The following is a 12,438-nucleotide window of genomic DNA, read 5'->3' as shown; positions in this document are numbered from 1 at the left end:
GCCTAATTAGCACACATGATTTCCCATAGGAGAGGTATTGGTGTTCAGGGTATCTTGTGTTATTCACTGTTAGCCTGAAATCCCTTTGCATTATAGTTAGTGGACTGAGGGGGTGTGATTTGCTAATCTTGATAGTAATGGGAGTAATTGTGATGATTTGCGGCTGTTATACATTCTAACCTACTGTATGTATTACATGATTAGGAATGGTGGTAGTTATGAGACCAGTATTGCTGAATAATTTGGAAAGCGATCACCAGTACTTTTATGAATCAAAGAATATTTACATTCACTGTTCCTCATTTCTCCATTTCCCAAATGAATACCCTGAATAACAAAAAACATATTAACTGACTGTTCTGTTTATTGTTTAACTAATTATTATAAGTTAGATCATAATTGTAGCAACGACTGTGATTACTTTCCAGTCTATTGGTAGTTACTTCTACTTGAGTAAAATTGCAGTGTACTTTGGTCCTCTGTATTGAGTCCAGCTAAACATATCTTTCATGGTAAGTAAAAAGGACAGTAGTAAGGGCTTTTAAACTAGGCTAGACTTTTGCAGCACCGTCCCTGATCTTCTTACATTTCTCTTCAAATCCAAATCCCTCCTGTTTGCTTATTTATGACTTCTTCCCAAAGTTCTTTTCTTATTATTCATTATTCACACTGGATCAAAGCATATCCGAATATCTCTAAATCATCTTGTTGTGGTCTGGCTGTTTCCTGCTTTTTACCGTCTAGAGAGAGAGAAGTGGAATAAAAAGAAGTGCTATGCTCCAAAAAGAAGAAACGATTTGAGAGGCAATTGAATACATTATTTATTAAAATGAGCAAACTCCAGGCAACTGTGGCTCAGAACCGAAGGACAACTCGAATACTGAAACAAAATAAGATGCCATTACTTTGACATAAACGATACTTGAAGAAAACCTCGTCCCTCTTGAGAAAAATTATACAACTCCTCTTCTATAAATTGTCCTCTGTAGAGGGCAGCATGATGCATCACAGAATTTTTTGACAGACAACAATCCATGGGGAGACTGGCAACTTGCACATATATTAACATAACAAACAAGTTTAGATTGAATGTCAAATTACAGGGCCTTACCATTTGCCAGCGTGCATGAGATCAAACCCCTCTGTAATCTTCTCGAAGGGCAGCGTGTCGGTCACAAATTCATCCACTTTGAGCTTCTTGTTCATGTAGTCGCCCACCAGTTTGGGAACGCTGTCCACACTCTTGTATCCTAGAGCGTAGACAAAATGATAAATACTTAATAAAGCTGGGCAAAATGGTAAAAATACAAATTACTTTTTTTTTCTCATTGGTCGATCTCTGTTTTTAGATAAAAGTAAGTAAAAATGACTTTCAAACTTTTATAGCACAGTTCCTTCCTCCTACGTGTGAACTCTGCTCCAAACCACATGCTTTTATTGACAGGGCTGACTGTAAACCTCTCCTTTAAAGGCCATGTACCCAATTTGTAGTTAAGCAACATTTTCATTTCTGTTGCCCCAATATCGATACATTGTACAAGGAGCTCTTAAGGTCAAAATAAGTCAGCTGCGTGCTGTCTTCATCTAACAATCAATTTATCAGGAGGTGCATGTTAGCATGCCAGTTGTTATTAGCTTTACCTTGACAACAAAAATCACTGGTCTCTGAAAACTACAAAAAACCCTTATAAACTAATCTTGGTGAGTAATTATGAAGCTCAGGAGGCATAAGGTAAATGAGGAATATCTTTGGACCACTGCAAACCATTTAAAATGAACTAGTTCTGTTTTTCATGTTTTTAAGAGTGTAAAAATCAGGCACAGCTCCTTAAAAATCCCCCAAACATATCATGGACAGATTTACAGTGAATCTCGATGTTGATTAAAATTTTAATTTTAAGCTATTCTATGGGAGACTCTAATACCTCCAAAGGCAGTTCCTTTCCATGTGCGCCCAGTCACCAGTTGAAAGGGGCGTGTGGAGATCTCCTGTCCAGCCGCAGCCACTCCGATGATGACGCTTGTGCCCCAGCCCTTGTGGCAGGCTTCTAGTGCTGCTCTCTGATATTGACAGACCACCACAAAGCATTTTACTTAAAGACATGATTAATATAAAACTGTAACAAATGCATATCATTATTTTATATTTTGTGCATTGCAAAACATACAAATATGATCTAAAAAAAAAGCTTAATAGAAACTTCCTGTTACTTAATAGAATACTTCCTGTTCGAAACTGCAGAGCTGAGATGTCCTGTCTCTTCTTAGTTTTTAACTCTACATGAATAACATCATGTTTTTTGTTTGTTTTTTTCAGAGCAGTGGGTGGAAATGGGGAAAAAACTGAAATTCTTGGAGTACAGAAACCTTAAATACAGGACAATGCAAGATTAGTTCAGAAGGTGACTACTAGTTCTATCTGCTCTGCCTAAGTTTAGAACTAGTCCTTGCCTACTCAGTGTTTTTTTTTGTTTGTTTGCTTCTGCTTGCTGTGATTTTGTCTGCTGTGCTATATCTGAGTGAAGGGCTAAATAAATGAGAAAGAAAAGACTCAACTAATTTAACACTCCCTCCCACTCAGTACTATTGGCTATACTTGGACCAGTGTTTTCGGAAAAGATAGAGCGGACGAGCATGGAAAACGGCAGCCAAATCTGTACATGAATAAAAATCAGCAGTAGTTTTAAAACGAGATAGATGGAATCACAAAAACGAGGAACTACAGCAGTGTCTTTAGGCCCTGAGGGGCTAAAGTCTACCATAAGCTATTTGCAATTTAAATGTTGTGCACGATATCCTATTCATTGAAACAGCTTACCATAATGCCCACATTGCCCACACATTCAAAGGAGTAATCCACCCCTCCATCTGTCATCTCCACCAGCACCTCCTCGATAGGTTTGCTGTGGTCTTTGGGATTCACTACATCAGTGGCACCAAATTCTTTAGCCACTTTAAACTTGTCAGCGTTGATGTCCACTCCAATAATCCTGGCTGCCCCTGCTGCCTTACAGCCCATTATAGCAGCAAGGCCCAGAGCTCCCAGGCCAAATACAGCACATGTAGACCCGGACTCCACCTACAGCGCAAAGAATAATAGTCATTTTGATTTATGTATATGGCTACTATTCACGAATCTGCATGTATAATTGTTTTAGTTAAAAATCAGATGTCTTCTGTGAGCCCGTACAGATAATGTTATTTTGACATTAGACTGGGTATAAAGATGCATTGTGTTTTCAGGTTGAGGGACGTGCTTGTCTCCAGTGAAATGTTATTGTTTGACCTGGAAAGTCATTACACACCAGTCTGGAACAGTTAGAACCAGTCCAAACCAAGTCTTGACCAATCAAATAGTTCAAATCCTGTCAGAACACGTCTTAACCCAAATGTTTTACCTGATGGCTCATTATTTAAAAAAAAAAAAAAACACATTCTTTAAAAGTTCTGTAAAAGGCAGCTGTTCCAAATTTTCCAGAGGGCAAAGGTAACAAGTGTATTTTTGCCTGGACTTTATGAAAGCCTGCTGTATCAGATGTGATATAAACAAAACAACTTATATGCAAAGTTTGTTTTTTGTTTGTTTTTTTCAATCTGTTAAAGGGCCATATTGCAAAAATCTGAATTTTATGAGAACTATTTCATGGGTCAAGACTTATAGGGTTAATCTTCAACAAATAATTCGACCTTTATACCAAATCCATATATTCTAACAGGTAGGACCCACTCAGAAACTTTGATAACCCTATAATGCATAAGCATTTGATCTGAGAAACTGACTGACTTTGGCTGTGTTGAGAGCTGCTCCGTAGCCTGTGCTGATGCCACAGCCCAGCAGACACACTCTGTCCAGAGGAGCCCTGGGGTCCACTTTGGCCAGTGAGATGTCGGCCACCACAGTGTACTCGGAGAAGGTGCTGCAGCCCATGAAGTGGAAAAGACTCTTGCCTTTACAGGAGAAACGAGACGTGCCATCAGGCAAGACACCTCTGCCCTGAGTCAGCCTATGGAACAGAAGCCCAACAGGTGAGATGGCACTCAAATGCTCAAAATTTTATCAGCTTTTTGTTTTATAGATAAAAAAAATACTAGATAATATATACTGCAGAAACACTATTATAACTTATAAGTGCAACATTTAAGTAAATGTAAATGTATACCTAATCTTTTGGCATAAGTTGGTTTTGGGATTTTTACAGAACTTGCACTCGCCACATTGAGGAATGTACAGGGGAATAACAGTATCACCTGCAAAAACAATCGTGTGATGTATACTGTGCTATAGAACAGTAAATCCTACAGAGAAAATGTACTAACCAGGATGAAACTTAGTGACTCCCTCTCCCACACTCTCCACGATGCCCGCCCCCTCATGTCCCAGGACCACAGGGAACACGCCCTCAGGGTCCGAGCCACTCAAGGTGTATGAGTCTGTGTGGCAGATCCCCGTGGCAACGACCTGAACAAAGGTATCATGTTAGGACTCGAAAACAACTTCAATGCAACAAGAGGACCTTTGAAAATATGAAAATACTTTTGATATACTCACTGTAATTAACTTAAAACAACTATTCAAAAAATAAACCATGTCATGACTGACCCTTTATAATGATATACACGTTAGACTATATTACATACTGCACATATCTGTTAATGTGGTGCAAAGTACAATGAACCAGATAAGTAAAGACACGTGTGTTCATGTGTTCAAGGGACAAGCCAATTAGAAAAATTAAGTTTCTGAAAAGTCACTTAACTAATCATATAAACACTGTATATTATATATGGGCACAGATCTTCATTCATTTTTTCCTTTGCAAAACTATTTACATACTGTACATACATACATGCATACATAGGTCAAAATCCTTGAGACAAATTTAACATAATAACATGATAACAAACAACAGGGTTTGTGGTGGGAGGTAGGATTTGATGATGAGAGGGCAATGGTAAGATAAGAGGAATCGGATTTGAGCATTATATTATGAATATTAAAAATCGGGACAAGGTGAGTTCAAATTAAGTTGTTTTTTAATGTTTCTGAAAGTTTTTCAAGTGTGCGGTGATCTGTTAGGAGGTTTAGTCAGTGATTTATTGTTTTCTTTCTTTCGAGTCTTTCCAGTATATTGTTTATATATATTTTGGCAGGGTTATTGCAAATAGAAAGATAGATCTTCATTCATTACCTTTATGCGGACCTCCCCAGTCTTAGGAGGAGCCACCTCGATCTCCTCTATGACCAGAGGTTTCCCTGCCTCCCAGGCCACTGCAGCCCGGCATGTGATCACCTGAAACATGGAAAACATGGAATAAAAATATATATGGTCAAATGGAATGGAAGAGTACAAATTCACAGGAATTGTTCCCTAGAAAAGCATAACACAGATTACTGTTTCAAATTTAACATAGCTTTTCTCCATAAATTGCCACCCTTGACCTTTAGTGGAAGAGGACCCATATTCTACCAGATGTTAGAGTTTAAAATAACATGTAGCAATAATATTTATGTAAGACAAGATAAAGTAGACGGGAATCGTGCACAACTTCAGTTAGGTAGCACATACCATTTGTACTTGTAGATAAACAATCTATCCACTTTCTGAACAGCGGACCAGAACTTTCTGTTCTTGTTCTGAATGTCTATAATATGAAGTTCATTAAAAAATTTTAAGAAAACATCACCTTTCCGACAGTTTCCATGTTGGTTGGGACAAAGGCAGGCACACATGATTAGGTAAGAGAGCAGACGTTATCGTAGTTTTGACCAATCATAAGCAGAGTAGTGCCTGTATAGGCTGTTCAAACACAGCTGACCTCTTTGCACAGCCCACATACCACTCCTACAGCCTGTGAGAAAACACATCAGATCTGTGTATCAGGAACATGAGTTACATAAACTTCACCAAAATAAACTTTTCTCATTTATAATGTAAACAAAAAATATTAATTAGTGCAAGTTCAGACTATTCAAATGTTGTTGTTTTTTTGTTTTTTTTTGTCAGAAATTAAGAAAAAAAAATAAAATTTTGATGCTTGAGGCAACCTGAATAAAGCCAGACATGTACAGCATAGATTTCATGAGATGACCTTTATTGACTGCAACGACTCATTGTGTCACTGTGAGTAGTGGACTACAGAAAATAATCAGCCATATTTTAATTGTCGTTATCATTATCTGGACTGTACTGGCTGTAAAACAAACAAACAAACAAAACCAAGACAGTGCAATAAAAAATAAATTTAAAAAATTATGTTCATCAATATTACACTTATTACTTTCTCTGTTTAAAAACCCTCAGTCACCATAGTTCACCTTGTACAATAGTAGAGCATTTGACTGGTTGACTAATCAAAAATGAATCGCTGACTAGTCAACTACTAAAATAATGGTTAGTTGCAGAGTGGAGACGTGTTTCTCATATCAGTGGGTTGAAAACATTGAAAAGTCCTTGATTTATCAAATTTAACAGGAAGCTGAAACACATACATTCAGATTTACCACATACCCACCGAGCCTAATTACTACATCTAGACCCATCTGTGTGGTATCCATTCAGAGTTTGCTAATTAAACAACCAAAACCAGAACACATGTAAGAATCAAGAATTTTTTTTATTTTTATTTTTACATTTTTAATGTTTTTATTACACTGAAAATCTCAGCCGTTACGGTGAGCCTGTACAAATCCATCTCTTTATTTGGCCTGGAAGATGGCCTCCTTCTGCTTGTCTCCATGGAAATGTTCCTTTGGCTATAATATTTCACAGTAGGCATAAAACTTGTCTATCTCCATAGAGGTGTAAAATAAATAGAAAGATGTGCAGCCTCCAAGTTATACTGTTTTACTTTAATACATTTTTTATTTAACTAAATACAGCATTGCTATCCATAACGATCTAAATGGACACATATCTGTGGGATCAATACTGTTGATCTACTGTGGAGAGGTCTTCAGGACGGCCCGGACACTGTGGAGGAAACAAAAAAAACCTTCAAATTAAATTAAGAGTTAATTTGATTAATTTCTTTTTGGTTTACAGTGGTTAGGTTTGTACAGAATTTGGATTAGCAAATAGAGAAACTAAACATATAGCTACAAAATATGTTTTTTTCATGCTAGCAGTAGAATTAGAGTAGCACCTCTTTGTGAAGTTATCAGTAAACCGGGTCTGGATGACTAGTGTTTAAGTAGTGAGTTTTAAGTACTGTTTATCTTACTTTGCATGTAGCCTCAAATGTCAGAATTGTTCTCTACAGATCTCTAAAGACTGGAGAAAAACACTCACCATTTCGCCTTCTTCATGAGTTCTACAGCTTCCATGATCTGACACAAGTCCATGTTGTGTGTAATAAACTCATCCACCATCAGCTTTTTTTCCATGTAGCGTTTGACCATCTCCATCACCCCATCCTTAGCCTTGAATCCTAACAAAAAGAGAAGGAGTTATACAGTGAATCAATTTGACAACATGCCAATATGTATGTTACCTCCAAACAGCGCCCCCTTCCATGTGCGTCCAGAAATGAGGTCCACAGGTCGGGCTGTGAAACTCTGAACCAGAGTGTAGCCCACAATCACACTCACCCCCCAGGCCTTTACTGTGGAGTGAAGAGCACTTTCCTGTGCAGAGACAGAAAAACATTCATAATTATTGTATTGCAAATATTCAAACTTGCATGCGTGTACTATTATTACTTAATGCAGTTTGCCACCAGAATTAACAAACTACCCACCATGACAGATGCATTCCCCACACACTCCAGGGAGAAGTCCACTCCTCCGTTGGTCATCTCCACCAGAACCTCGTGGATGGGTTTGCTGTGGTCCTTGGGGTTCACAAAGTCAGTGGCTCCAAAAATCTTGGCTTTCTCAAACTTCTCAGGGTTTGTGTCCACAGCAATAATCCTCTTGGCTCCTGCCGCCTTACAGCCCATAACTGCAGCAAGACCCACAGCTCCCAGGCCAAACACAGCACAGGTGGAGCCCTCCTCTACCTACATCATTTTATCACAGGAACAAAAATGATACCTCAAAATAAATACACACATTAACAATGTATATGACATCATTAAATGTATATACTATATAGAGTTAACCCTTTACCCATTAAATTAGGGACTGATCACTGTTCACATCAAAGTGAGCTTGTCGCTAGATTTTAAATGACATTATAACATTCTATATGGCAACACTATTAATACAGATGGAGGGCTGCTTAAATTAATAATGTTAAAAAGCTGATTTTTGCTTTAAATAGCAAATTCTAGGGTCTAGTCATTAATAGTAAGGATCAGGTATAACTTAACAAATTAATCTTTTAAATTTTTCTCATGAAAATAATACAAAATCAATAGGGAAATATACCTCTTGCCCCCCATCTGAGAGCATGACATCTGTACATTCTGCATTATCCATGATATATTTGAATAGATCTTGAGAGTTTTGGTCTTGTAGTCTTTATTGACATTATGGCGGGACAGGAGAGCAGGGGAGAGACATTCAGTAAATGGTTTGTGTTATTTCATATTCATAAATATTCTAACCTTAGCTGTGTTAACAGCTGATCCATATCCAGTGCAAATCCCACAGCCGATGAGACACACTTTATCCAGGGGAGCGTCAGGGTGGATCTTAGCCAAGTTAATTTGTCGAACCACAGTGTACTCCGTAAAAGTACCAAGGCCAGAAAACTGCAGAATTTTTTTCCCTTTACAGCTGAACCTGGAGTCTATTGGACACATGATATCCATGATGACTTCAGTCCTACAAATGAATGACATATATGCAGTCATACTGTAAATGATCAACCTATAAAACTGCAAGTGTTAATTACAAAACTGACCAGGCTTTCACACATTGGTTTGTCTTTGGACTCTTACAGAAGTGACACTCACGGCACTGTGAGAGGAACACAGGGATCACCTTGTCACCTGAAAAAAGGAAATATTTATGTACTTTAAGAAAAGTATCTTTCTAATAGGTATATTAAACTCATATCTACAAGTCATTTGTATTACTGCATTATTTGTAACTATGAACTAATCCTGTCATAAAAATGGCACGCTCATTAACAAATATTTAACATTCTATAAATCATTTACAAATGTTTGTTAATCATGAACTGCTCTTGACTAAATTAATTCATTTACAAACAGTTAAAGACAAGATGAAATACACAGTGTATGTCACTTATGCAATTGAAAAACATTTATAAATGTGAACAACACAGTTTTAAACTTATTCATGCCTGCAACTCATTTGTAAATGTGACCAGCACAGTTGTAAACACATTTATATAACATTCCCATGCCTTATTTTAAATTGTAGACAATTTATTGAACCAAATAATGTAATAGTTAAACTATTTATTAATGTGGAAAATAAAACAAAAACTTTGTGAACATGAAAAAAATATTTACATCTAACCATTTTTGAATTCTGTAACTCCAGAGCCCACACTCTCCACAATTCCAGCGGCCTCATGTCCAAGTACAACAGGGAAGCCATCTTTGGGCATTCCCTCGTACAGGTGGTACAGGTCTGTGTGGCACACTGCAGTTGCCACAATCTACACATAACAAAAACAAAATATATGAAATATGTAATTAAAACATTAACACTGTCAAGATGCTTATCTCACCTTAATGCGAACCTCATTGGCCTGTGGAGGAGCCACCTCGATTTCTTCAATGACCAAAGGCTTGTTGGGCTCCCAGGCCACAGCTGCCTTACATTTTATCACCTTAAGACATAACACTTTAAATTAAAGTATATATCCTCTTGTAGATTTAATTTAAGTTTTCGGCAACAACATGTATAAGTGCTACACCTTCTTACACCGGGGGTCTTTCAGCCCCAGTCATATATGTATTTGGTAAACTCTTAAATAGAAAATCACCCCTTTCACAACACTTGCATGGACTTTAAATGATCATTCTTAATTACTTTTAATACATGTAAGCAAATAGTAATAGCACAACTGAGTATTAAGCAAAATGTTGCACTCTGGTTGAACAATGTTACAGAATTGCCTTACGTTTAGTATTCTATAAGTAAATACATGACAAGTATCATTTCAACACTGAGAGAGTAAGCATGGATAAGCACTGATTTTGACCCAGTTAAGAGAATAAAGAAGAATAACCTTTCCAGTAGTGTCCATGTTGATTCCAAAATGTTTGAGGAAAAACTCAAGACGTAACTTTCCAAACCCCTGAGAGAGTTGTACGCAAAAACAAAAGCAGAAGTAGAGACACAAGCTGCCGATCAAAGCAGTAGTTCAACTGGCCCTGCTCCACCTTGTGACCGCTATAACTGAGACAACTCATGTCTGAGGCAAGATGGCGCCAGCGCGCACTCGCAGTCCTCTACCGCTCTGTTCAAACTGATTGTGACTGTGGCTTTGCTTTGTATTTTGTGCCAAGATATCTCTGGAGATATCGCAAGGCACGTGTTGATCTCTGAATGGTTTCTGAGGATCAAGCATCCAGATTCCCTCCACATTTGACATCCGTCCTGGTGTACCTGCTGCTCACCTGTCTCCTCACAGAGGAAGTGGCCCAGAAAGTGCACACAAGGCCAAGGCGCTTTAATGAGCGAAAAGGCTTATTGTACGGTCAATTCTGGAATTATTTATCTCCTTATCACACCTGGACACCCAGCACTTCAAAGGTCACATGATCACACGAGCGAACGAGAGCCGCGCTCCTTCTGAGTCCGAGCTGAGAGCAGTGACACAGGCCCTCTGTGTGTCTCTATGGTCAAGTGTAGAGCAGATTATAGCCAATGGAACAGGTCTACTTATGCTAAAAATAAAAATAAAAATAAATAAATACATTAATAATAAATAAATAAATAAATACGATGGAGTATAAGTGTCACTTAAATTTTTAAAAAATTATGCGGGCGCTACGAGAAAAAAAAGTCACAATATTACGAGGAAAAAGTCGTAATATTACGAGAATAAAGTCGTACTATTACGAGAATAAAGTTGTATTTTTATGATAATATAGGCTGCTGTGCGTGAATGAGTGACCAGTGCGTTATGAGGAATTTGGAGCATTTTGTCCAGATATAGCAATTTCTTCTAAATCTGTCTGGTTCCTCCGACTAAACAAACTCAAATGCTGGCAGTGTCCCTTCACAGTACTTATACTGATAATAGTGCGGTGATGGTGGTCTAAAAGACATAGTATTTCATCGTGCGTAACCCCAGTTGAAAGTTTATCTGAACAAAATGCTACAAATTGTCCATAACACACAACGCACTGGTCACTCATTCACGCACAGCAGCCTATACTCTCATAAAAAGACGACTTTATTCTCGTAATATTACGACTTTTTTCTCGCAATATTACGACTTTTTTTCTCGTAGCGCCCGCATATTTTATTTTATTTTTTTATTTAAGTGACACATACTCCGTCGTAAATAATACATGTTAATGTTACATTTAATTTCAAAATAGAGAAAACAAATACCACAAAATGCTATGTCTTTTATTTCAAGTGTATTACATGGAAAACAGAGGAACTTATCTCAACTATGCATGGTAAACATTTGCACTCATTTTTCCCAAACAAATTTCCCCAAGCCATATTAGCATTTCATTTCAAATGTTGGAGCAACACTGAACAAATCTGCAGATAATTTCATTAAAGGAGAAACATTAATCAACTTTTTTTTGCTGCTTAACATAGCATTTTAGTAACATTCTCTACTGCAAACTGGGTTACCTATTTTCCCTGTGGCTGTGTAGTGTAGTGTTTTAAAAGATTTAGAATTTAGACTGTCGATCTACTGTAGAGAGGTCTCGCAAAGCAAACACAAAACAGGCACAAGAAAATAGGCACTTAAGAAAGTACATTTTGGTTACATATTATTCCTCATTGTACCCAAAACCCTCAACCACACTTTCATCCTTCATTAGAGCTGAAAAAATGTACCAGATTTTACCCCTGAACCAAATCTGAACTAAATCTTCAGGTTACACGGTAACGTTGGTTGTTCTCAGCTTTGGACATTCCCCTATCCCAAAGCTGGACGATGGGCGGCGTCACAAGAACTGTGACGTTGCACAGTATGGCGCAGCTAGAGCCCCAACTTGGAGCCAGAACTGGGGTTGGGGCTCGAATGCAAGCACCTGGTGGCCGGACTCAGCCCAAAAGCATGGGTCATGAGCAATATTCCCTCTCATTTTTCACGAGTCTGAGCAAACACACAAACTCCCTGAGCGGTCCCATGGACCACTGTGAGCAACATCAGACGTGCACACTGTGGTCATGCTGCATCACATCCATCCAAGTTAAATGGTTTATTAAAAGAATCAAATTACCGCATTTACATTTCTGTTATAAGACTTTTAATTAAGTGCTTTAGCCACTTATACAATGAAAATGACAAAAATCTTGCTCATGACCTATGTAGTATGTTAATG

At 37.8% G+C, this 12,438-nt stretch overlaps 2 protein-coding genes across 2 annotated transcripts; both read right to left on the bottom strand.

The window, feature by feature from the left end:
- Window positions 1–796: 796 nt before the first annotated feature.
- Window positions 797–5,782, bottom strand: LOC117390351 (alcohol dehydrogenase class-3 chain L). Its single transcript, XM_033988069.2, has 9 exons — window positions 5,686–5,782; window positions 5,190–5,291; window positions 4,318–4,459; window positions 4,161–4,248; window positions 3,785–4,004; window positions 2,819–3,079; window positions 1,926–2,061; window positions 1,112–1,250; window positions 797–880 (listed from the first exon to the last, which is right to left on the bottom strand). Exons 1-9 carry the CDS (start codon window positions 5,701–5,703, stop codon window positions 856–858), a joined length of 1,131 nt encoding a protein of 376 aa, XP_033843960.1. The 5' UTR covers window positions 5,704–5,782; the 3' UTR covers window positions 797–855.
- An 814-nt stretch (window positions 5,783–6,596) lies between these two features.
- Window positions 6,597–10,336, bottom strand: LOC117390350 (alcohol dehydrogenase 1-like). Its single transcript, XM_033988068.2, has 9 exons — window positions 10,149–10,336; window positions 9,645–9,746; window positions 9,431–9,572; window positions 8,847–8,934; window positions 8,548–8,767; window positions 7,738–7,998; window positions 7,492–7,624; window positions 7,290–7,428; window positions 6,597–6,971 (listed from the first exon to the last, which is right to left on the bottom strand). Exons 1-9 carry the CDS (start codon window positions 10,164–10,166, stop codon window positions 6,938–6,940), a joined length of 1,137 nt encoding a protein of 378 aa, XP_033843959.1. The 5' UTR covers window positions 10,167–10,336; the 3' UTR covers window positions 6,597–6,937.
- Window positions 10,337–12,438: the final 2,102 nt, after the last annotated feature.

Source organism: Periophthalmus magnuspinnatus, chromosome 22 (genome assembly GCF_009829125.3).
Source record: "Periophthalmus magnuspinnatus isolate fPerMag1 chromosome 22, fPerMag1.2.pri, whole genome shotgun sequence".
NCBI lineage: Eukaryota > Metazoa > Chordata > Actinopteri > Gobiiformes > Gobiidae > Periophthalmus > Periophthalmus magnuspinnatus.
The sequence above is the reverse complement of the archived record's forward strand: the minus strand, read 5'-3'. Positions and strand labels throughout refer to the sequence as shown.